This window comes from Sceloporus undulatus, chromosome 10, assembly GCF_019175285.1.
Source record: "Sceloporus undulatus isolate JIND9_A2432 ecotype Alabama chromosome 10, SceUnd_v1.1, whole genome shotgun sequence".
NCBI lineage: Eukaryota > Metazoa > Chordata > Lepidosauria > Squamata > Phrynosomatidae > Sceloporus > Sceloporus undulatus.
The window spans coordinates 5868552-5890918 of NC_056531.1; the positions used below are offsets into that span (position 1 = coordinate 5868552).

Consider the following 22367-nt stretch of genomic DNA (forward strand, 5'->3'; position numbering starts at 1 on the left):
TCAGTTGCATATACTGTTCCACTGAGCAGACAAATCTGGGACTTAGGTCTAGCATTCCTTCACTGGTAACAATTCAGTTCTATCATAATCTTAGGCTGAACCAATTCTATCATAATATAATATATCATATCCCTATTGCATGACTCTTACCAGTTGGATTGTCCTATTATTTTGGAGCTAATTGTATATATGCACTTATCGACAACACTGTTCAGAGTTTCTGGCCTATTAGCCTTGCCTTCATCCAGAATGTTCCATCCCAGTCCTTCAATCTTGATTTTCTATTTCCGCATTTCCAGTAGTCAGTCAGAGTTCTGTGCCCAGTCTTTATATTGTGCCCTCACTGGGCAGTTCTGGGTCTTTTTCCTACACTGTGTTAAGTAAGATCTACCCTCCACAAGCGTATTTGTCTTTCAGGTCTTTGCCCGCGAGCCTGTTGACATCGCCCTTTTGTTTGTAGAGCAGCTGGTGCACTTGTGAGAATGAATTTGCTATAAGGAGATAGGATGTGTCTCCAAATGAAATTCAGAAAAGGACCATATCCCAGGGTAAACAGTGCCATCCGTCAAATTTGTTATGCAAATGGCACAGAATCATGCAAACATTAATTATTCAAGGATGGTCACAAACTGCATTCAGCATCTACAGATGCGGGAGCAGTTTATTTGCACTTCTTCTAGACTAATTGCAAAATAACATTGAAGCAGTGTTCAAATAAATTCCCTTCTGTGGTAGAAGGAAACACCATCTACTTGTTCGGTGAATTGTGAGGACACGGGCATCAAATCACTAGGCTTCCACTGCCCACAGGAGTTACAAGTCCCAATGCCAGTTATCAATTGCTGGGAAGCTATTAGTGACTTAAGTGGATTCTGATTCTTGGCTTTCTCCTCAGTCTTTCTGCCTCAGTTTCTCTTCTGAGTTTGACTTGTTCTTCATCCTTGATAGCTGACATGCTCTTCAGTCTCAGCTTTTGGTTTATCCTTTGTTTCTGTCATATAGTTTCTTCCTCAGTGATGTCTAGTTTGATCCATGGTTCCAGCTCCTAGAAAGCACTATAACTCTAGTAAAATGTGGGTGAGACAATGCAACTGTTGAATGGAATTGTAATTGGTTGACCGGCCGAACCCAAAGGGTGCTAAGCAATGGCTCCTTTTCATCCTGGAACGAAGTGATCCGTGGGGTCCCACAGGGTTCTGTCCTGGGCCCAGTGCTATTCAATATCTTTACCAATGACTTAGAAGAAAGAATAGGGGACATGCTTATCAGATTTGCAGATGACACCAAATTAGGAAGAATAGCTAAAAACCCAGAGGACAGGATCAAAATTCAAAAGGACCTCAATAAATTAGAAAGCTGGGCCAAATCTAACAAAATGAATTTCAACACAGAGAAATTTAAGGACACTTAGGGCAAAAACTTGAAATCCATAGATATAGGATAGGGGACACCTAACAGAATGAGACTATGTGTGAAAGGGATCTAGGAGTCCAAGTAGACCACAAACTGAACATGAGTCAACAATGTGATGCAGCAGCTAAAAAGGCGAATGAGATTTTAGGCTGCAACAATAGATATATAGTGTCTAGATCAAGGGCAGTAATAGTGTCACTGTGTTCTGCTTTGGTCAGGCCTCACCTAGAATACTGTGACCAGTTCTGGGCACCACAATTCAGAAAGGAAGTTGAGAAACTGGTGTGTGTCGAAAGGAGGGTGACTAAAAGGGCGAAGGGTCTGGAAACAAAGAAGCAGGCTTGTTTAAATATTTGAAGGGATGGCATACTGAGGAGGGAGCAAGCTTGTTTTCTGCTGTTGCAGAGAATAGGACACAGAGCAATGGATGCAAGCTGCAGGAAAAGAGATTCCACCTCAACATTAGGAGGAACTTCCTGAGAGTAAGGGATCTTTGACAGTGGAACACACTCCTTCCTCGGAGAGTGGTGGAATCTCCTTCTTTGGAGGTCTTTAAACAGAGGCTAGATTGCCATCTGTCAGGGATGTTTTGATAGTGAGTTCCTGCATGACAGGAGGGTTGGACTGGATGGCCCTTAGGATCTCTTCCAGCTCTATGATTCTATGATTCCTGACTCTGGGTTCTTGACTCACCCCAGAATATTTCTACAGGACAATCCATAAAGGTAGAAAAGATTTTGGAACCTGGCCTATGTCATGAATTGTCAAGGACCAGAAGACCCTGTCATCCTGAAAACCACTTATTCCTGATTTTGTGATAGATTTTCATGGTTGGAAGTTGTTGTGGAAGCCAACCTTAGTTGATATAAATCAACAACAGCATGATTGACTATTCATTGCAGCACAAATTTCAAGGAGATAAAAAAAAAGAATGTGTTTGAACCAAAAGGATGTGTGGGTAGCAAGACTAAAGAAAACGTGTGGGAAGATGATGAAGAAAAAAAACACCTTCAAGAACAAAGAACTTTGCATCAAAGAAGGCAATATCAATGCTAGCACAACTTCAGGAAAGCTGGCAATGATGCTTAGTTCAGAGATAGAGAAGAAATTGATATGGCCTGTTGTTGTTGTTGTTAGGCAGGACCTCTGTGGCACCAAGCAGGTAAATTTGAAAAGAGCACAAAGAAATTTCCTGGGCATTCCAATCCCAGTTAAAAACATATTGTTTTCGCCAGCGCTACAAAGACAACCAGCTGCTGGCAATGGTGCTAAATGAAAACAGAATTGTTTTTTAGAGAGCTGTAGATGGCATGGTTGAGGCATACGTTTGAAGGGTTGTGTACCAAGTCAGTTTTGCAATTCTTGTTGTTGTTGTTTTACAAAACTTGGGAAAACAATCAGCAGGACGTGGCCTTGGGATGACTGCCTACCCGTTGGACCTTTGTTGTGTCTCTCCGACTCTCTGAGATGGCAAATGCTTCTCTTGAGGCCACAAATTACGGTGTGGTCATGCAAATTCTGTTTCTCCAGATCCAAGTTTTTGCTGAGGACAACTGCCCTGGGACAGCAAGGCCAAAAAGAAGCACATTTCGACTTTCAGCTTCTAGGAGATCTCCTCTAGGAGAATTCCTCTACTTTCTAAAAGAAAATCATGGGCAAGTGAGTTGATGGGAACTAGTCCTATGTATTGACTAGAAGAGAAGCAACTGAAGGAGCTTCTTTCCCTGTACCTGCACCAAATGTCTGTGATCTTGGCAAGGGAAGCATGTTTGGTCATTGTCTCTCCAGAGCTTGGAAAAGGTTACTTTGTTTTTTGGACTCCATCTTCCAGAATTTCCCAGCCAGCTGGCCAGTAACTTTTCCAAGCTCTGCCTCTGCAAATCATTTATCTTCAGACGCAAAAGCGAGTAGTACTATCCCACTGAGGAGGATTCATCCACTTTTGCTTTTGTCCCAGTAGGAGAGTGGTTGGACACGACAGGGATACTCAAAGCTTCCAAACCATCCCACCTCCCTGGAAATACGAAGCCCAGAATATATGTGTGCCATGATCACTATCGATCTTTTAGGATACAACCTGGACTCTTTTTCATTTCCATGGAAATATTATTGATTATTCCTCTGATGATAACTACATTGTTATCATTCAGTTTTAAAGAGTATGCATTACTTTTAATGTTATGATCTGGACATGGTTATATCTTTCTGTATTTCGGGGGGTGGGGACTGCAAGAGGATAGGGTCCCCAGAAGACAGGATCAAAATTCAAAATGACCTTAACAGATTAGAAAGCTGGGCCAAAAGTAACAAAATAAATTTCAGCAGGGTGAAATGTAAGGTCCTGCATTTTTTGTTATTGTTAACTGCCTTTGAGTCGATCTCAACTCATGGCGACCCTATGGATGAGACATCTCCAAGACCCCCTGTCTTCCACTGTTCTGCTTAATTTTTGCAACCCCATACTCCTTAATAGAGTCCATCCATCTAGAATGTGACCTTCCTCTCTTCCTACTTCCCTCCACCTTTCCTAGCATTATTGTCCTTTCCAATGACTCCTCCTTTCTCATGATGTGTCTGAAGTACAATAGCCTCAGTTTGGTCATTACTGGTTGCCTATTGGCTTCCGGGTGCAATATGAGGTGTTGGTTATCACCTTTAAAGGACATTTTCTGCAACCGCTCCCAGACTGTGGAAGGACCTGCCAGAGGAGATCCATTAAACCACCAGCTTAGACAGCTTTAAAAAATCTGTCAAATTGGATCTCTTCTGGCAGGCCTTTACTAAATAGAAACCCTCAGTCAAAAATGAACACTCCCTTATATTATGTATTACAATGTGATGCAGCAGCTAAAAAACCCAATTCAGTTCTATGCTGCAACAACAGGAGTGTAGTGTTTAGATTCAGGGAAGCATCACTCAGCATGCAACGCTTTTCACAGCCCCAAGTTCTCCACTCCCCAGCTTTTTTCTGGTTCAAAAAAGCTTCAGAAAGATCCGTCACCATTCCAGGAGGCCTCCAGGAGTAGCAGATTTGCTTAAAACTTCCCTGATATGTTCCCAAATTCCCAGACAAACCTGACTGGGAGTAACTTCCAGTTGTGATTTTGAGTGTTTCCATCCGAACCGAGCATGGTGCAGCCTGCTGTCAGTGTGCATGTTAAACTTGGGCCCCATCCACATCTTAGAATTAAAGAACAAGTAGATCTCAGTTAGCCATTCCTGTTCTACTTCTGTTATCTTGGTCTTCGTCATTCATGCAATTTCATCCTCATAGCCTGCATAAAAATATTATGGATACTTTGACTATTGTGTCTCATGTTACTGGAAATCTAGTGAGTCCACATCTCATGCTGAATTCTTAAGTCAGAATCATGTGAACAGCCAAATTTATTCCAAGTGCAAACTTTGATTTGATTCACGTTTGCTTCATGTTGGCTTTAATAACCAGTTGTTTGTCAAATAAATAGTACCACTGCATCAGTGTAGAGCAATAGAGTGCAGAGAACCAGTGTGATACAGTGGTTTGAATGTTGGACTATGGCTCTGGAGACCAGGGTTCGATTCCCACTTGGCCATGAAAACCACTGGTGAGCTCGGGCACGTCACATGCTCTAAGCCTCAGGGGAAAGCAATGGTAAACCTCCTCTGAATAAAACTTGCCATGAAAACCCCATGATAGATTCGCCTTAGGGTCACCATAAGTTGGAAGCAACTTGAAGGTACACATCACACACGCTGCATCAGTGTGCATGTCTATTCAAATATATCCATTAGTGAATGTTTTTGTGTGTATCTTCCTGATCTTTCTACAATTATTCCTCCACCTATACCAGGAATAATAATAATAATAATTCTGTGCTGATTAATTTGTGAATGCTGTTTAGCTGACCGCTGGGGGTGGGGTGAGATAAAAAGTTAGATTTGTAAAACTCTTTCAATGAAGGCATTGTCAACTGAGGATATGAGCATCTTCCTCCCAAATTTGGATATTACATAAAATCTCAATTTAGTCTCTTAAGACTTGGGCAGCAAGGTCCAGGCCCTTCTCCAAGGGAGACATTAATTAATAGTGTCAAGAGAACGGGGAAATTTTGTGGAAAAGGACTTCTTTGACAAAGTAGAATGACTGTTTTCACACATATTCGTTGTCACTGGCAATGATAAAGGAGCTTTGGACAGGTTTTAGTAAGGTTAAAGTTTTATTAAAGAGACAGAACAGCTTCTTTTGTTCTTGTGACAGCATTATGAATAGGATTGCAAGCAAAAATGATGCTTCAGTAATGGGGGTGGGGATGGAAGGATGTGCAAATTTGATATGCCTCCAATTCTTCCATCCAAGTTATTGATAAAGATGTTGAATAACACTGGCCCAGGACAGAACCCTGAGCTCATTCTGCGCTTTAGCTTTTCTGATTTTACTCCTACACATGCTAGCTATTTGTCTGAATTTCTCTTTGGCGATTTCCCCATTTTTCTATTTCTTATACAGGTCCCTTTCAAAACTTAGCTCAGCTGAAGGTGCTTTAGGCATCCAACCTGTTTCTTGAGACATCTCCCATTTATCTTCCTCATTGGAACTGTTTTAAATTGTGCCTTCAGTATTTCCTTTTTGAGAAACTCTCATCCATCCTGAACTCCCTTCTCTTTTAGTATTCCTGACCATGGGATCACCCCCAGTATTTCTCCAAGTCTGCCTGCTCACCATTGAACTTGGAATGGCTGTGCACGGCTACTTCAGAGGCTTTTCATAAAGTTGTTGTTGTTGGTATATCTTTGAGTACTGTGAAGGGAGAAAGGAAATACCAATGCCCTTGCAGTGCCTGGAAAGAGACAGCTGCACATCTAAGGGAAACATACACATATAGATGTCCCTTACAGAATTCTGACCTTTGCTTACATTTCGGCATGGCAGCCTATGATCCCTCACTGAAAATGAGAGTTGTGTGGATCAACTGGAGGCAAGGTATTATAGGCCTAAACTTAAACATTTAGAATTCTCAGCCAGAGAGCTTCAGTGCATCACCAAACTACAAACTCAAGGATTCCCCAGGATTCAGCCATGGCAAATAAAACCATATATTAGGGTAATGTGAAAAGATTCATATACAGAACCATATATAGAACCATATATTTGGGTAGTAGTTCCCTGATCTCAGCTGACTGAAAAGCTGGACACCACTTAGGCAGTGGTTCCCAAACTTTGGTTCTCCAGCTGTTTTGGATTTCAGCTCCCAGAAGCCCCTGCCAGCTTGTCCAACAGTCAAGAATTTGGGGAGCTGAAGGGGAAAACATCTGGAAAACTAAAGGTTGGGGATCGCAGCTAGCCACAGGGAGTGGTAGCACTAGAGAGCAGCAGAAAACAGGCCAACAAATCCCTGTTTGTAAAGTGCCTTAGTAGCAAGGGGTTACATTTGTGGGCACTATTATTAGAGTTATGCAATCTAAGGAGCTGCATAACTGATGACTTGGCTGCTAACAAGCTTTTTCTTCATATGATCAAGGCATTCGGCTGCTAACTAGACACTCCAAGAGTCCCGAGGATATCAAACAAAACCTCTGGAGTGGCTATACCGTACCCAAATTGTTTAGAAGAGCAAGGCTAAATTTAGGTTCATGTCACAGTCCTTCATCTGACAAACTTTGGCATTTTACAGCACATTAATAAAGCAGCATCAGGAATCTTATGGCTTCACCAGCAGGACGGCATGCAGTCAGCACCACTAGGTGCTATAAATAATGCCCCATTTGAAGAGAAGGTGGCAGACAGTCCTTCACAAGTCCCAGCAAGGAGAAAAGAATGTGAAGACATTCAGAAAATAGACATTGGGTGAAGACTATGTGGTAAGTAGGGCTTCTAGAAACTTCACCTGAGCTTGGTTCCTCAGGTGGTCATGTCAGCAGACATAGTAGAAATCCAAAATCAGCTTTTCTATCTCCTTACATTCTTAGAAAAAACTACTCCTTTTAACCTCCTTCAATCTGATCAGGTGTTGTGGATCCATGATGCCCATGGCTAACCAATAACTAGAATCATAGAGTTGAAAGAGACCACAAGAACCATGCAGTTCAACCCCACCTGCCATACAGGAACTCAAAATCAAAGCAAAACTAGAATAGGTTGAGCACACTGGACAGCTCCTGTCAAGTTCGGGCTAAAAGTCAGAGTGGATTCCCCATCCCACTAACATCAAAGTCACCAGCTGCCACTGCATAGGTTGCAGCAAAGTCTTTAAACAAGGAAAATAGCCTATCTCAGAGAAGCGGGGAATGTGATTGGAAATTCAGTACCGTGAAAAGAGCTGAACGCCTCTCCCTTGGGTGCCATTTCCCTAAAACTGTCATTAGCCTCACTTTCTTGAGGACTGGAATGGCTTGGATTCTTCTGTGGCCCCATGGATGGATTGGTCCCCCTACCCTTATTGCTTTACCATGAGAAAGAAGGCCACAGTTTATCGGTGCGCCGCAGTGCAAACTGAGATCAAAACTGACCTTTCTTTCCCCGGAATTGCTAATTGGCTCTCGCCAACAAGCCATCGAGCTCCTTAAAGAGCTTAAAAACAACATTAGCAGCCATCACCACCAGAAACCCCCAATTATTTAAGACATCAGGAGACGATGACCGGTTGACAGCATTGCAAACAGGTCATTAGAACAGCTTCCCTCCATTTCCAGAGCCAAGCAAATGACCATTACCTGCTTGGGATTTGGCTGTAAACATTTCAGTTGGGCTACTAATGAGATGTGAAATACTATTCTTTCCCTTCCTCTTTGCTTTCACTGCTCCCTGCCTCTCTGCACACCGAGACAAAATTCTCAGAATAGCATCAGCAAGTCGCAAATCCCATATATATATTTACAGAGGTCAGTCTCGGAACCAAACCGGTGATAAGCTCAGGCCCACCTGGAAGGAATGCCTTTTAGCCAAGAAGCCCGCTGTGTCCTGTCTATGTTCCCAAGCAGCGGTCCCACTCCTAGGCCCATTTTAGAACATATCCAGAGGCAGTGCATGCCTGTTAGTTTAAGTTATTGCCAGTATGACTGCAATAAAGAGCAAGACCAGCCCATTAGGAGTATGGGTGAGCAGTGAAGCCAATACTGGCTTTTATGTTTGGAATCCAAAAGACAGCAATGAATATTACACATTATTAAAACCAGTATAGAAGCATAGAGTTGGAAGAGACTCCAAGGGCCATTTAGTCCAACCCCTTGCCATGCAGGAACTCACAATCAGAGCATTCCCGACAGATGCTTTCAGTTTGTTTTAGTACAGGCTAAAACAAAGAGAATCTTCAGTAAAAAATATGTGTATGGAAGTTCTTAAATGATCTGTAGAAGTGAATCCCTTTAAAGCATCAATTTAATGCCCAGCAGGAGGGCAGGGGTCAGCAAAGCAAGGAGGCTCATCACCAGCTATGTTCCAACAGCCAGCACATCACAACAGCAGCATCCTCCAGGAGCTAGAGAGGAGTCCTATGAGATCCTGGTGGATCCCTGCATCATTATATATTGGCTAGCAGAGCACAACCAGTGGCAACCGTCCTTTCTGAGTCAAAGTAGTCCAATATGGAATTAGGTAAGTGTCTCCACAGGGCTTAGGTCTTCCCTAAAGAATGGGGCTGGAGCAGCCATGAAGGCCTGGTTGTCATCAAAAAAAGACAACTGCTGCATGGTACCATCCACCATCCTGAAGAATCTCCTCCTGATCTTGCCCTGCTTCTCACTGACACAACAAAGCTATCACTGTCTCCTGCATTTCAGTGGAATCATGTAGTGGAATGATCTCGTAGGAATTTTTCACACGGGAAGGATGTATCACCATCCCGAAAGAAGGAGAAAGTGGGGCCAATGCGGAAATGCACATAATTACATATTAGCTCATCACACGCAATGCAGAACACAGCATCCATCCAAAACAGAAAGCAGTGCCAATGCGAATGAATTCATCAGATCAGTACGTACCCATCGGCTTCTTCCTTGCAAATTAGCTTTTTTGCACGTGTGCAGGGAGGATAGGATCACATCTAGATTTTACAGTTCCGGACCAAGGACACCCCCACCCCCGAGTAACAAGTAGATGGAAATAAGGAGGAGGCAGCAGGCATACTTTGGCTTCAGATTTTTACTCCCACCTCTTCTCTAATGCCTCTCATAAATGGCTAATTCCTCTCAGTACCCAGGGAGTAGGAAGGAAAATCGCTGGAAGGAAAATTGAAACAAAGGATACGGCCTGATAAAGACAGGTCAAAATAAAGCTGCTTTGAGTCACTTTGCAAGTATGCTGTTTAAATGATACATGCATCCTAAGAGTCCAGAAGCCGCACCAAAGCCATGCTCCAGTCCTAAGGACTGGAGTGCAGCTTTGGTGCAGCTTCCAGACTCTTAGGACTCATGCTTCATTGAAACACCATACCTCCAAAGTGGCCTGAAGCAGCTTTATTTTGGCCTGTCTGTATAGGGCCATAGTTTGCAACAGGAGCAATCCCATGGCCGAACTGGAGTAGCATTTCATTCCAACGCAAACTTGAATTGACTGCAAATTTGGAATGGAAAAGGATTCACAAATTCTATAGTTTTCTGAACGCAGCTATTTTTGGGATGACTCATGATTGTGTTCAGATACCCTTTCCGTTGCCTATGACATCGTTTGATATTTTCTTTTGAAATAACAGGGAGAAGGACATTGGTCAATTCATATGGAACAACAAAAGGGCTAGAATAAAAAATAATGTTTTACAAGATTCAGGAGACAAAGGGGGATTAGCTTTACCAAATCTCAAGTGGTATTACCAGGCTTGTGTTTTAGACTGGGTAATAGACTGGATAAAATTGGATAAGAAACGAATTATAAACTTGGAAAAATATGATTTAAAATTTGGCATCCATGGGTACTTATTCTATGACAAAATTAAATTGGATAAAAAATTTAAAGAGCATTTGATAAGGAAAAACCTGTTCAGGATTTGGAATAGATTTAAGAAAAATTGGTGTCCACATATCCCATTGTGGACCTCACCAAACGAAGCAATTTATAAGAGAGAAGTATTGAAAACAAATTACTGGGTGACATATGAAGATTTGTTAATAAAAAAGGGTGGGAAGAAAGTATTAAAATCCCAGGATGAACTGAATAGGGAAGGGATGTCATGTAACTGGTTCACGTATAGGCAGATAAAAGAAAGATACCTAGTAGATGTGAAAGGAAAAGGAATTGCACTAATGGAAGAAAGTTTGGAGAAGATATTGAAAGACCCAAGAAAGCAAATTACGAAATTATATAACCTAATCAGAAGTTATGAATTGGAAAAAGAAATAGTGAAGGAATACATGATAAAATGGGCAAGAGATCTAAACGAACCTATAATGTTGGAAACATGGGAAAAATTATGGCAGAAAAAAATCAACTACTCCCCATGTGTTTTGATAAGAGAAAACATTTACAAAATGTTATATAGATGGCACCTAACACCATATAAACTATCTAAAATGTACAAGCAAAATAGTAACAAGTGTTGGAAATGTCAAACAGAGGTGGGGACTTACATGCATTGTTGGTGGCGTTGTAAAAAGGTAGAGAAATATTGGAAAAACATCCATAAAGAGATTACAAAAGTAATAGACTGGAAAGGGACATTTGAACCGAAACTGTATCTTTTGAATATGTCGGACGGTTTAAATTTAGAACAAAATATTGATAAATTGCTCTCATACCTGATTGTGGCGGCAAGAATGGTCTTGGCTCGCTGTTGGAAAAAAGAAGATATACCGACGATGGAAGAATGGAGATGGAAAGTGATGGAGGTGTGTGAGATGGAAAAATTAACTGCTTTGGTGGGTAAAGACAAGAATACCATTGGAAAATACAATGATATTTGGAGACCATGGAAGAAGTATATACAAAAAGAAAAAGGCTTAATGGGATATATATAATAGGTTATACAACAATATATAATAAAATTTTTGTAGAAATATAAGATTGAAGGAAAACAATTAGGGAAAGGGAAGGATAAGGGGTGAAAGGAATTTGTAGGTGATATAGGAGATAAGCTAAGGTATTTTAAGGGATTTAATACATAGGTATTAACGGATTATATATAGTATAAGGAAAAGAGTTAGTAGGGGCGGAAGTAACAATTAACCGTTTTTTGGATTATAGTCTAAGGAAGTGATTATAGAAGATTTGTTAAATAATTGTGTTGGAATATTGAGAACATAGTATGATGTTAGTTGAAGATTTTAAACTGGCATTTTATGTTTCATGTTATTATGTGTTTTGTAATTAATAAATTTCTAAAAAAAAAAAAAAAAAAAAAAGAAATAACAGGAAACCCCATGGATGACCTTGGATTGGCATTCAGATAACCTTCCAATTTTCATTGTGTGATAAAGTCCTTACAGACACATGCATAAAGCCCCCAAACAGAAAATTAGCTTTTCAGGGGGAAGGATTCTAGCCAAGCCCTCTGTCTAATATCCTAGCTGTCCTAATGGAGGAAGGGGTGGTTTTATTTTGAGGGATGCACATATTATGGCACAGCAGAGTCTTCAATTAAGGAACAAGGTGGCTAGCTTAGGACGAACCAAGTAAATAAGATGTATTATAGGAACTCCATGTAAGGATGATGATTGTGATGAAGATTAATTTTATGTATACCCCATCTTTTCCCCAAATCCAGGAATCAAGCCAGCTTGCAAATTAAATTAAAATAATTATAAGGGAGTTAAACATGCAAGAGTTTGACACTAAAATGGAACCGAACTATCAACAACATTTAAAAGCTATTTAAAACACAATTTAAAATGATAAAAAGCAATTTAAAAACAGTACAGTTAAAACAGCAGGGTGCCATCTTAAACCTATAGGCAGGAATGTTGTATGGTTTTACATATACTTAGGTGAGTTACAGACCGCCCGTTTTGGGCGGTCTGCCGCCACCACTGGTTGCTGCGTCTGGGAACCGCAGTGGCCAAACTGTGCGGTTCCCGGGCACAGCCAGAAAGAAGCGCCGAAATGGCGCTTCTTTCTGGGGCCCAGAAGTGGTGCCACGAGGCGCTAGTTGCGCACTCACGGCGTCACTTCTGCTGTGCGACGTCTGGACACTATGCGTCCGTGACATCAAAATGGCAGCCCCCTTGTGGACGGGCGCTGCCATTTTGTACAGACTCAGTCTGTACTAGGGTTGAGGGGCGTCAGGAAGTGACACCCCTTCTCAACCCTAACATGCCCCTTCCTAACCCTAGCACGCCCCTTTGGCGCGTCTGTAACGTGCCTTAGTTATGTAGCAGAGGTGATAAGAAACCCTGTTAGAGAATTGAGAAGATCTGTAATGGGACACTGGCAAGAGCATCCCAATGCACACTGGCACTCCCCAGTTGGTCTATATTCTAGAAGAGTTTATTCCTGACGTTTCACCAGCATCCCATTCCTAGGTCCAATTTAGAACATGGCCACATAGCCCGAAAAACCCACAAAAAACTGTGGATGCCAGCCGTGAAAGCCTTCGACTTCACGTAATAGCAGCCCCTTAATGGACATAAGCCCATTTACAGAGACATAAGTCCCCAACAGCGTTCCATCCATCATTATTTAATTTATTTATATCCTGCTGTTTACCCAATAATGAGATTCAAAGTGGCTTACAACATATTTAAAACAATACAAATTGAAAGTACAGTGCGCCCACATTATACGCTGGAAGCCTGGGATGAAGACGCCTTGGCGCACCCGGAAGAAGTAATGGGGTGCACACTTATGGCTTGTGCCACAGGCACAAGCCCCATTATTTCTCATGAGTCTCCAGCGTACACGTTTTTTTCTTTACGCGGGGGGAGGGTCCGGAACGGATCCCCCATGTAAGAAAAGGGCGCACTGTATACAAAATGTTAATCAACATAAAAATATAAGTTCCCACTGAGCTATGCATATAACTGTGTGACCCTGACCCAGCCAAATTGTCTTTTAGCCTGACCTAACTCACAGGGTTGTTGTGAGAATAAAGTGGAGAGGACAGCCTTGCCTGCTTGTCTGAGTGCAATGGAGGAAAAACAGTATATATACGGAAGAAGCAAGCAAACAAACAACGGATCCTTCTTTTCCCTACTCTCTCAGTTTTCCAGCTCCAGGAAAGGAAAGGCAACTTCATTAGCAATGGCATGTGTCCTAGCCGCTGAGTGCCTCCATCCTTTCCTCCCTTTCTTTAAAGCTACATTAAGTAAATTCATTTTCCAAATCAGTGGCAGATTTATAAAGGCACCTGGATTAAGACACAGAGTGAGGCGTGCTTAATCAGATATTGCCAGCATGACGGCTGGATTCGTAACTGTTAAGCTAAATGGAAACCCTGGAACAATTTTGATACAGTGCACTGGATCTCCCCCCCCCCCCCAAAAGCTGTTCAAGTTCATTTTATGTGCGGAAGGATTAGTATGCAAACAGTGGGGCTGGAAACCAGCCAAAGGTGCGAGGAGGAGGTCAGCACACCTTTTATAACTCATTTTAGGCCAATTTAATGTGTGTGCAAGTGTGTGCATGTGTGCTGTAACACAGTGGTAGAAGATATATATATTAAGTCTCCCAAGAGAGGGAAATAGCTGGGGAGCGCAGGAGAAATGAGTGCCGCTCTCTACCATCTCAGGTAGTTTCTTCTCTGCTGGGGTTGGTCCTGCCATTCTCTACAAATTGGCAGTTAGGTTATTATTACGGCAAGTTATAAATTTCAACAAATCAATCAATCAATCAATGAACATCCACCCAGGAAAGAGAAAATCCAAAGGGTGACTATGCAGAAAGAATGTTGCTTGCCCTTCCTTTGTCTCTTCCTTTGCCCGCATGTCTTACCCTCATTTCCTCATCTGTAAACTCTGCTCTTTTTCTGTTAGCAGGCAATGACCTTTTCATTTAGAGAGGCCTTCAGCTGTTAACTGCTTGCAGTAGAAAAGTTCTAATTAATTTAGTGTTTTTAATTTGATTGGTTATTTAATTTTAAACTGTTGAATTATACATCGTACAGTTTTACCTTATACTGTACTCACATTGAGAGAAAGGAAGGGATGGAAATAAGGCTAGCATCTTGCATTGCAACTACAGAGTCATAGCCTAGCGTTGCAGATTCTCAACTGCTCTGTATTTGGTAACACTCACATAGCCACAATTGTGTCACTATTGCCGCAATCGTAAAGGCTCCCTAACCCATTTTGTGGCAGTGGCAGCAGCGGGTGGCACAGCGGGACATGCATACGAACAGTCACCCAGCACTGACCAGAAGGCTCTGGATTTTCTGGGATGATCTAAAGCAAAATGTGATTTAAAAAAAATCCATTGTGAGGGTGGATTATAACTTGGATTTGGTGCTGAGCTAGCCATATGTCATCAGGATAATTTGCCACTGTCAACAACAAAAAAGGGTATTGTACCTAACTGGGTACACACAGGAAAAAAAAGAAAGAAGTTAGGTAATGATAGGATAAACGTTGGTGTATTCTTTGGATGGCATTTATTCCACATATTGTTTGTTATAATAGTGGATACTTATTGATGCTCCAACCACTGAAGAAGACCGTAGGTCGAAACGCATCTGGCTGGTGATCATTTGAGACTGAGTTCACAGACCTTCTGCCGAGAGATACTCTGGAGTACTTCTCCAGGACTATCAAGCCTTTGGCACGGGCTTTGTCCTCTCGAGACTTGTATAATTACAAAAATTGATTAGCATTTTTAAGGTACACTGTAGTGGCATCCTCGAAATGTGCATTTTAGGTTCTTTATGTAAGACAAAGGCCCTGTACAAACAGGCAGGAAGGGGTGGTGAGACCCCGCCCCTTTCTGCCCCGGATCTGTGCTGCAGCAAACACATGCTGCGGCACCGATCCAGCCTTGGCAGATCACAAAAAGGAGCCGATTTTTATAGCTCCTTTTTGTGCCTGCAAAGAGGCGCCATAGCTGCTGCTGGGCAGCTTGATCACGCCCATTTGGCGCAGCTCCGTTTGGGCGATGTGCCAAAGGGACGTCATCATTGTGCATGCCATCTGAATGGCTGTGCTCCAAGATGGCGCCTGGGCAGCATGGGGAGTGCTCTGAGTGTGGGGACACTCACCCCTCACCCTGCCCACAGGATGGTGCTTTTTGCCCATCTGTACCAGGCCAAAGTTTGCATGATATACCTTTGTTTTAATGTAAATTGAACATCCAACAAACATTGTTAATATCCTTGTTATAGAATATATTACTTTTATCATCAGGATAGTTTGCACCAGAATCAGGGATTGGGCCCTATATCACCATGAAGATTGAAAGGGGGGGGGGGAATATGTTCTTTGACCCATGCAAACATGGTCCTTAATAGCCAGCAGCTACACCAAACAATAGAGCTCTGTTCAGTTGCTGATCAGGGTGTAGGAAAGTAGGAAAAATCTGTGTAGACTTATTTGCAGGGTTCTGTAATATAAATCCCTACCTTAATGACATCTTCATCAGAGGACCTGCACTCTACTGATTCTAGAAGATCGGTGACAGTTCCATCGTCTTCCACTGAGACCACCTTGACAGGGACAGCTACCGTTTTCCCAGTGAGAATAGCCGTGTTCAAGATCTCTGCTTCCTAAACGAAAAGACATACAATTTTGGTCTGGCTGTAGAAAAGAATGCAACATAGCCATACATGACACAGGATTTGATGCCAACATTTGCACTAAATAATAGTTTATATTAATTGAAGCCGTGGTCAGAGCTATCATACACACACATCCTACAGAAACTTGGGAGCTGTAAGTTTGCTAAGTCACTATTGCTCTCTGGCCATGAATTCTAAAATGCCTCAGGAAACTACAAACCCCCGGATTCTATCGGATAGAGCTACGTCGTTCGAAATGGGGGCAAAATGCTATAACTGCGTAGTGTGAAAGAGGTCAAGGCTACATTGGCACATTTGGGGGCATCTTCAGGCTAGTTTGGATGATTTTTCTCACCCGAAGTATTTTTAAAAAATTGAAGGGTTCAAGGGCATTGGGGGATGTCTTTGGGAGTTTAAGGACAGCAAAAAGGGGTTAGAGGGAATCACATACAGTCCTCCAGCTACAATTTGACCAGCCTTGTTTTAGATGCTCCTAATGACCTACCATTACATTTTGATTTTAAAAAATAATACACACACACACACTAGATCAGCACAGCTAGTTCCGTGTTTAAGCCGTTCATAACAAATGGCTGAACTGTACGGATATTTTCAGCTCTGCTTAATTCATACTATACTAGTATCCTGTGAAGCCTCCATTAAGGCCAAATTATCCTCCCTGTGTTGCACCCTATTGCAAATCAAAAGCAATTTCCTTGCCTCCTCTGAAGTTATGATTGATTTGCACCCTGAGTAAAAAGGGTCTGAGCCTGGCTTTGTGCATATTGTCTCATTCTTATTCTAAATTTTAAGGCATTTAGAGGGTTTTTTCTTTTAAAAAAAATTCAGGGTCTAGGTGTAGAACAAGTAGATCGTGATTTCATTTGGTTCCTCTGAATGAAGACTTCCAGTCCTGCAAGTGGTAATTTCTCATTTAAATAGCTCACCATGTAGGGCTTTGAGGTTTGACCTGATTTTACTTGTGGAAGAGAAGGTAAGTGAGAGATTGAAAATGAAGAAAAATTGAAGTCGAGTTTTTTCTACTGCCTCTTCGTCTTGGTGAGCAAGCACCAGTCTCTCTAATCTAATACGTTATCGAGGGGAAGGGTCTTTGAACATCTTAAAGGAAGAGATCTCCTTTATTCTAGTTCAAAAGCATTTAAAAAAAGGATAACAATGCATAGCCTTTGGAAAGGAATGAATTGCTAAGGCAACTTCATGTCTCTTAGTGAGCACTACATTCTAATCCTGAACATGCTTCTTTGAAATAAGAACCACTAAATTCAATGAGACTTACTGCTGAAAAAAACTGGAAGAGGTTGGCTGATTTAGGTACCAGAGAGAGAGAGACAGAGAGAAATGTCCAGTCCAAATGGTAGCGTAATGCAGGGAGATCTTGAGCCAACAGATATATTTCAACTATTTTCCAGTTTTGGTATTCTCATTTGTGATTATGGAGATAATATAACTTCCAACATTTCACAGATAAAAACCAGGTCACATGTGGCCAAGCAATAGCAGTATGTATCCAAAGTTATTAATGGGGAAGAACATACAAGCTAGAGAGGGTCTGTAGCAATTTGCTTTTCCCTGAGTTTACTGGGAAAAGCAAAATTCCAAACCTTCTTCGTCTCCTTCCTGCTGAGCAAAGTGAATGCAAATTACATTTGTGAACACTTTTGTGTAAATAAATAAATAAAATAATTTTTTATTTCTATCCCGTTTTTTTGCCAAGCAATCAAAGCGGCGTACAGCAAGTTAAAATACAACTATATATACACAGTAACCCCCCCTTAAAACAAGATTAAACAGTATAAGATTAAAAACCAACTAATCCAAACAAACAAACAACAACAAAAAATCATCATGGGCAGAGTCACTAGATGAGAAGTCTTGTCCGTGGCTGAGTAGTTTATTCCGGGAAGGCCTGCCGGAAGAGATCTCTCTTAATGGCTTTTTAAAAGCTCTCTAGATTGGTAATTTGACGGATCTCGTCCAACAGGCCATTCCATAAATTGGGAGCGATTGCAGAAAATGTCCTTTGGGAGATCGCCGTCAGCCTGGTCTTTAAGGGTTGTAGTAAATTCCTCCCAGAGGACCTTAGGGTACGGGGCGGATTGTATGGAAGGAGGTGATCCCTTAGATAAGTTGGGCCCAAGCCATGTAGGGCTTTAAAGGTGATAACCAACACCTTGTATTGTGGCCGGAAACTGATAGGCAGCCAGTGGAGTGACTTCAGTATTGGTGTTATATGGTCACTCCTTGCTGTTCCTGTGACCAACCTGGCTGCCATAGTCTGTACCAACAGGAGTTTCCGGACTAGGCACAAGGGTAGCCCCATGTAGAGCACATTGCATTACTACAGTTTCGAGGTCACCCTGTTCCAGGAAAGGGCGCAGCTGGCGTATCAGCCAAAGCTGATAACAGGCACTCTTGACCATCACATTCACCTGATTCCTCATCTGAAGCGACTGGTCGAGAAGCACTCCCAGACTGCGAACACAGTCCTTCAAGAATAGCATGAGCCCCTCTAGGACTGGAGGTTGCAGCCCAATACCTGGTTTGGGGGCCCCTACCGTAAGTACCTCCGTTTTATCTGGATTCAGCTTAAGCTTGTTTTCCCTCATCCAATCCATTACGGCCTGAAGACACTGGTTGAGGGGAGAGATGCCATCTGTCATTGTCGCTGATGACCGGGACATGGAGAAATATATTTGGATGTCATCGGCATACTGATAACACCCAGCCTCATATCCACGGATGATTTCTCCCAGTGGCTTCATATAGATGTTGAATAGCATCGGGCACAGGATGGCGCCTTGAGAGACACCACAATTAAGCTCTGTTTTGAAGAGTGACTGTCCCCGAGCATCACCCTCTGGAACCTGTCCGAGAGGAAGGAGCGGAACCACTGCAGTGCCTCCAATTCCTAACTCTCTCAGGCGTTCTGGGAGGATGTCGTGGTCTACTGTATCGAATGCCGCTGAGAGGTCTAGCAACACCAACAGGGTCACGCTCCCTCTGTCGATGGCTAGACAAAAGTCATTAGTTAAAGCGACCATGACAGTCTCCACCCCATACCCAGTCCTGAAATGGATGAAGAAAATCGGCTTCATCCATGTAGTTTGTTGAGGCACTAGATGAGTTCTCTAGATAAAATCTAAATGCCCTTCCTAAGACGCAAATCCAGGGATTCCATATTACCTTGCCATGGCAGTTAAAATGGAATTATAGCACTATAAGTGTGTTGTGTGAATGGGCCACTCTCAGACAAGAATCCCATTGGTGTCTTACAAATGTGTAAGTTTCTCAATGAAAGCAGTTTGGCAGTTTTGTCCAATGTGGAAGGTATGCATATATTTCAAGACTGGAGGACTTAAGCATATAGTGCCACTGCACATTCAGATAACATACTGCACATGGACATGCGATATACATGACACACATTTCACATTGTGCACAGGTGTCCATGCACATTTGGTGTCTTGGTTAAGTTGCACTATGTTGCCATTTAACAGAAGGGCTGCATGGCATAATTAATGTGTAACTCTCCAAACAGAGCTTTGCACATTGCAACCTTGATGCAGCGTCCGGGGCTCAATCTTATTTGTGTTTAAGGCAGTTGCCTATTCTATAATTCTGAACTTAGCTGCAGGAAATATGCCTGTTGCTACAATCAACAGAAAACACAAGTATTTCATAAGCATGTGCATACAAATGCTTTCATAAAACATCAAACTCCCTTCAATTACTGTGCGTGCTTGAAGCATGCCTTTCTCCCACAGTGGGTTTGTATTTCTCATTCAACTCCAGAAGAGAAACAACAAGCATTTTGGCCAGATTAAACAGCAGGTGGAATCGTTGCAAATAGTTCTTCCCTCTTTCCCTTTAAAGGCAGAAAGGAGCTTAAGGAACCCCTGAGGGAAATACCTTAAAAATTATTTCATTCTGAAGACACCAACATAATACTTATTTTGTCTCGACACAGATTTATGGGTCATTTCTCAGCATGTTGAAGAAGGCAAAATCTTACACGGCGGATCCATTCCGGACACCACCACCTCCGCGTAAAGCAAATTCTGTGTATGCTTGTGCCCCATTGAAACTAATGGGGCTCGGGCGTGGCGGCACGGGACAGTGTGCGCCATTTCCTGCTTATTGGCGCATGATGCGGGTGCACTGTATATTGTGTTGTCTCCAGTTCAGGTGGCTTAAGTTACGGGATGGTGAGTGGGAATTTTGGAGGAGGAATAAGCAGCCAGGGATGGGGAGTGGGGCTGGTGGGAGGCATGCAGAGACTATAGATTGGGGGGGGGGGCAATCCTGAAAATACTTAAGCCTTAAGAGCGGGAGGTAGAGACAAGAAGAAGGGAAAATACTTCAGGGTCTATGATTCTATGTCAGCTATGGTGAACCTTTTAGAGGCCGAGTACCCAAACTGCAACCCAAAACCCACTTCCTTATTGCAAAGTGCCGTGTCCCTCTAGCTTTCTAGTAACAAACTCTGGCAAACTCTGTGCTGGGGCGATGGCACATGTGCCCACAGAGAGGGCTCTGAGTGCCACCCTGGCACACGTGACATAGGTTCGCCATCACTGTGTCATCCGGCTTTTCTGCCTCCCTCCAGAATGACAAATGAATAAATATAGCACAGTCCTAAAGAGGTCTACTCAGAAGAAAAAATCAGTGGGTTTGCTAGGACTAGCCTCAGAGGATGGCAATGGCAACTCCTCCCCTTCTGAACAAAACTTGCAATAAAACCCTATGATAAGTTCGCCATAGGAATTTGGATCTCTCTGTTCCAAGTCCAGCATTTTAAACATGGGTCTGTACTGTTACTGTCAGGCCCAGTTCTAACTTTTAATATAGTACAATGATTAAACATAGTGGAAGAAAAAAATGCAACCCTTAATATGCTGAATTTGCATAATTAGAATGTAAATGAGAGTGGTTTGCATAATTAGAATATTTTCATCATATGCAAATTAGGTGGCCAGATTTTAAGAAGTGGAATATGGCAACCCTAGTCATGATTCCAATGGTATCTTCGTGATGTGTGTGATAAACACAGTTCTAAGAAGAGATTGGGATGTCATTTCTCACACTAGCAAACTGTGTTTGACTTGCAAAACCTTTACAAGACCCCCCCCCCCATCTCCCCGCCACAATATTAACAAGACGCCTTTAGGGCCATGTGGAATTCCAAATCACTTAGGTATATTTTAAGTCACTATTTAATATTTGTTCTTCAGCCAATTAATATGTGGGGAGCCTGTGGATAAACACATTAGCATTAACTATAATCTGCCGTGGTTCTTTTCTTAATACAACACAGAATTAAAGAGCCATTAAAACATCATCATCAAAATGGTCCAACACATTAGTGAGACGCTGGATTGCAGTACACAATGCAGATGTATTGGTTTAAGATCCAGGGACAGTCTTGGCAATTAGCTCCCATCAGCTATCATGGAAATCTTTAACCAAGTGACTAACAAAGATAGGAAGGAAGGAAGGAAGGAAGGAAGGAAGGAAGGAAGGAAGGAAGGAAGGAAGTCTTAACTTCTAAAGCAGAAGGCTGTTGTGTCAGTGGGAGACAGTAGCCTCCAGCTCTTGAAGCAGGAAGGAGAACTGACACAACAACCTTCTGCTTTGAGAGTTAAAAGGAGGAAGAATCTCTAGATTCCTCCTGCACCCCACTTCCAAATCTAGAGACTGTGTTCTCCCATTCACAAAAGTTCTTTCAGCGTTAGGAGTTAAGAGGAGGAAGAATCCCAGATTCTTCCTGCACCTCCCTCATGAAGCTGGAGTCTCTGGAATGGAAGATAGTAGCCTCAGCTTCAGGAGTTAGGAGGACCAAAAATCATAGAACTGGAAGAGACCCTAAGGGCCATCCAGTCCAACCCCATTCTGCCATGCAGGAACTCTCAATCAAAGCATCCCCAACAGATGGTCATCCAGCCTCTGTTTAAAGACCTCCAAGGTGGGAGACTCCACTACACACTGAGGGAGTGTATTCCACTGTCGAACAGCCCTTACTGTCAGGAAGTTCCTCCTAATGTTGAGGTGAAATCTCTTTTCCTGTAGCTTGCATCCATTGGTCCATGTCATGTTCTCTGGAGCAGCAGAAAACAAGCTAGCTCCCTCCTCAATGTGACACCCCTTCAAATACTTAAACAGGGCTATCATATCACCTCTTAACCTTCTCCAGGCTAAACATCCCCAGCTCCCTAAGTCGTTCCTCATAGGGCATGGTTTCCAGGCCCTTCACCATTTTGGTGCCCCTCTTTGATCACGTTCCAATTTGTCAACATCCTTTTTGAATTGTGGTGCCCAGAACTGGACACA

General features: G+C 42.4%; 1 protein-coding gene across 1 annotated transcript in view; it reads right to left on the minus strand.

Moving 5' to 3' along the window:
• The window catches only part of TMEM132D (transmembrane protein 132D), a 481452-nt gene that overhangs the window by 47045 nt on the left and 412040 nt on the right, over positions 1-22367 (minus strand). Inside the window, exon 5 of the mRNA XM_042441697.1 lies at positions 15864-16007. Coding sequence (XP_042297631.1) covers positions 15864-16007 — 144 coding nt within the window. The remainder of the gene's footprint in view (positions 1-15863; positions 16008-22367) is intronic.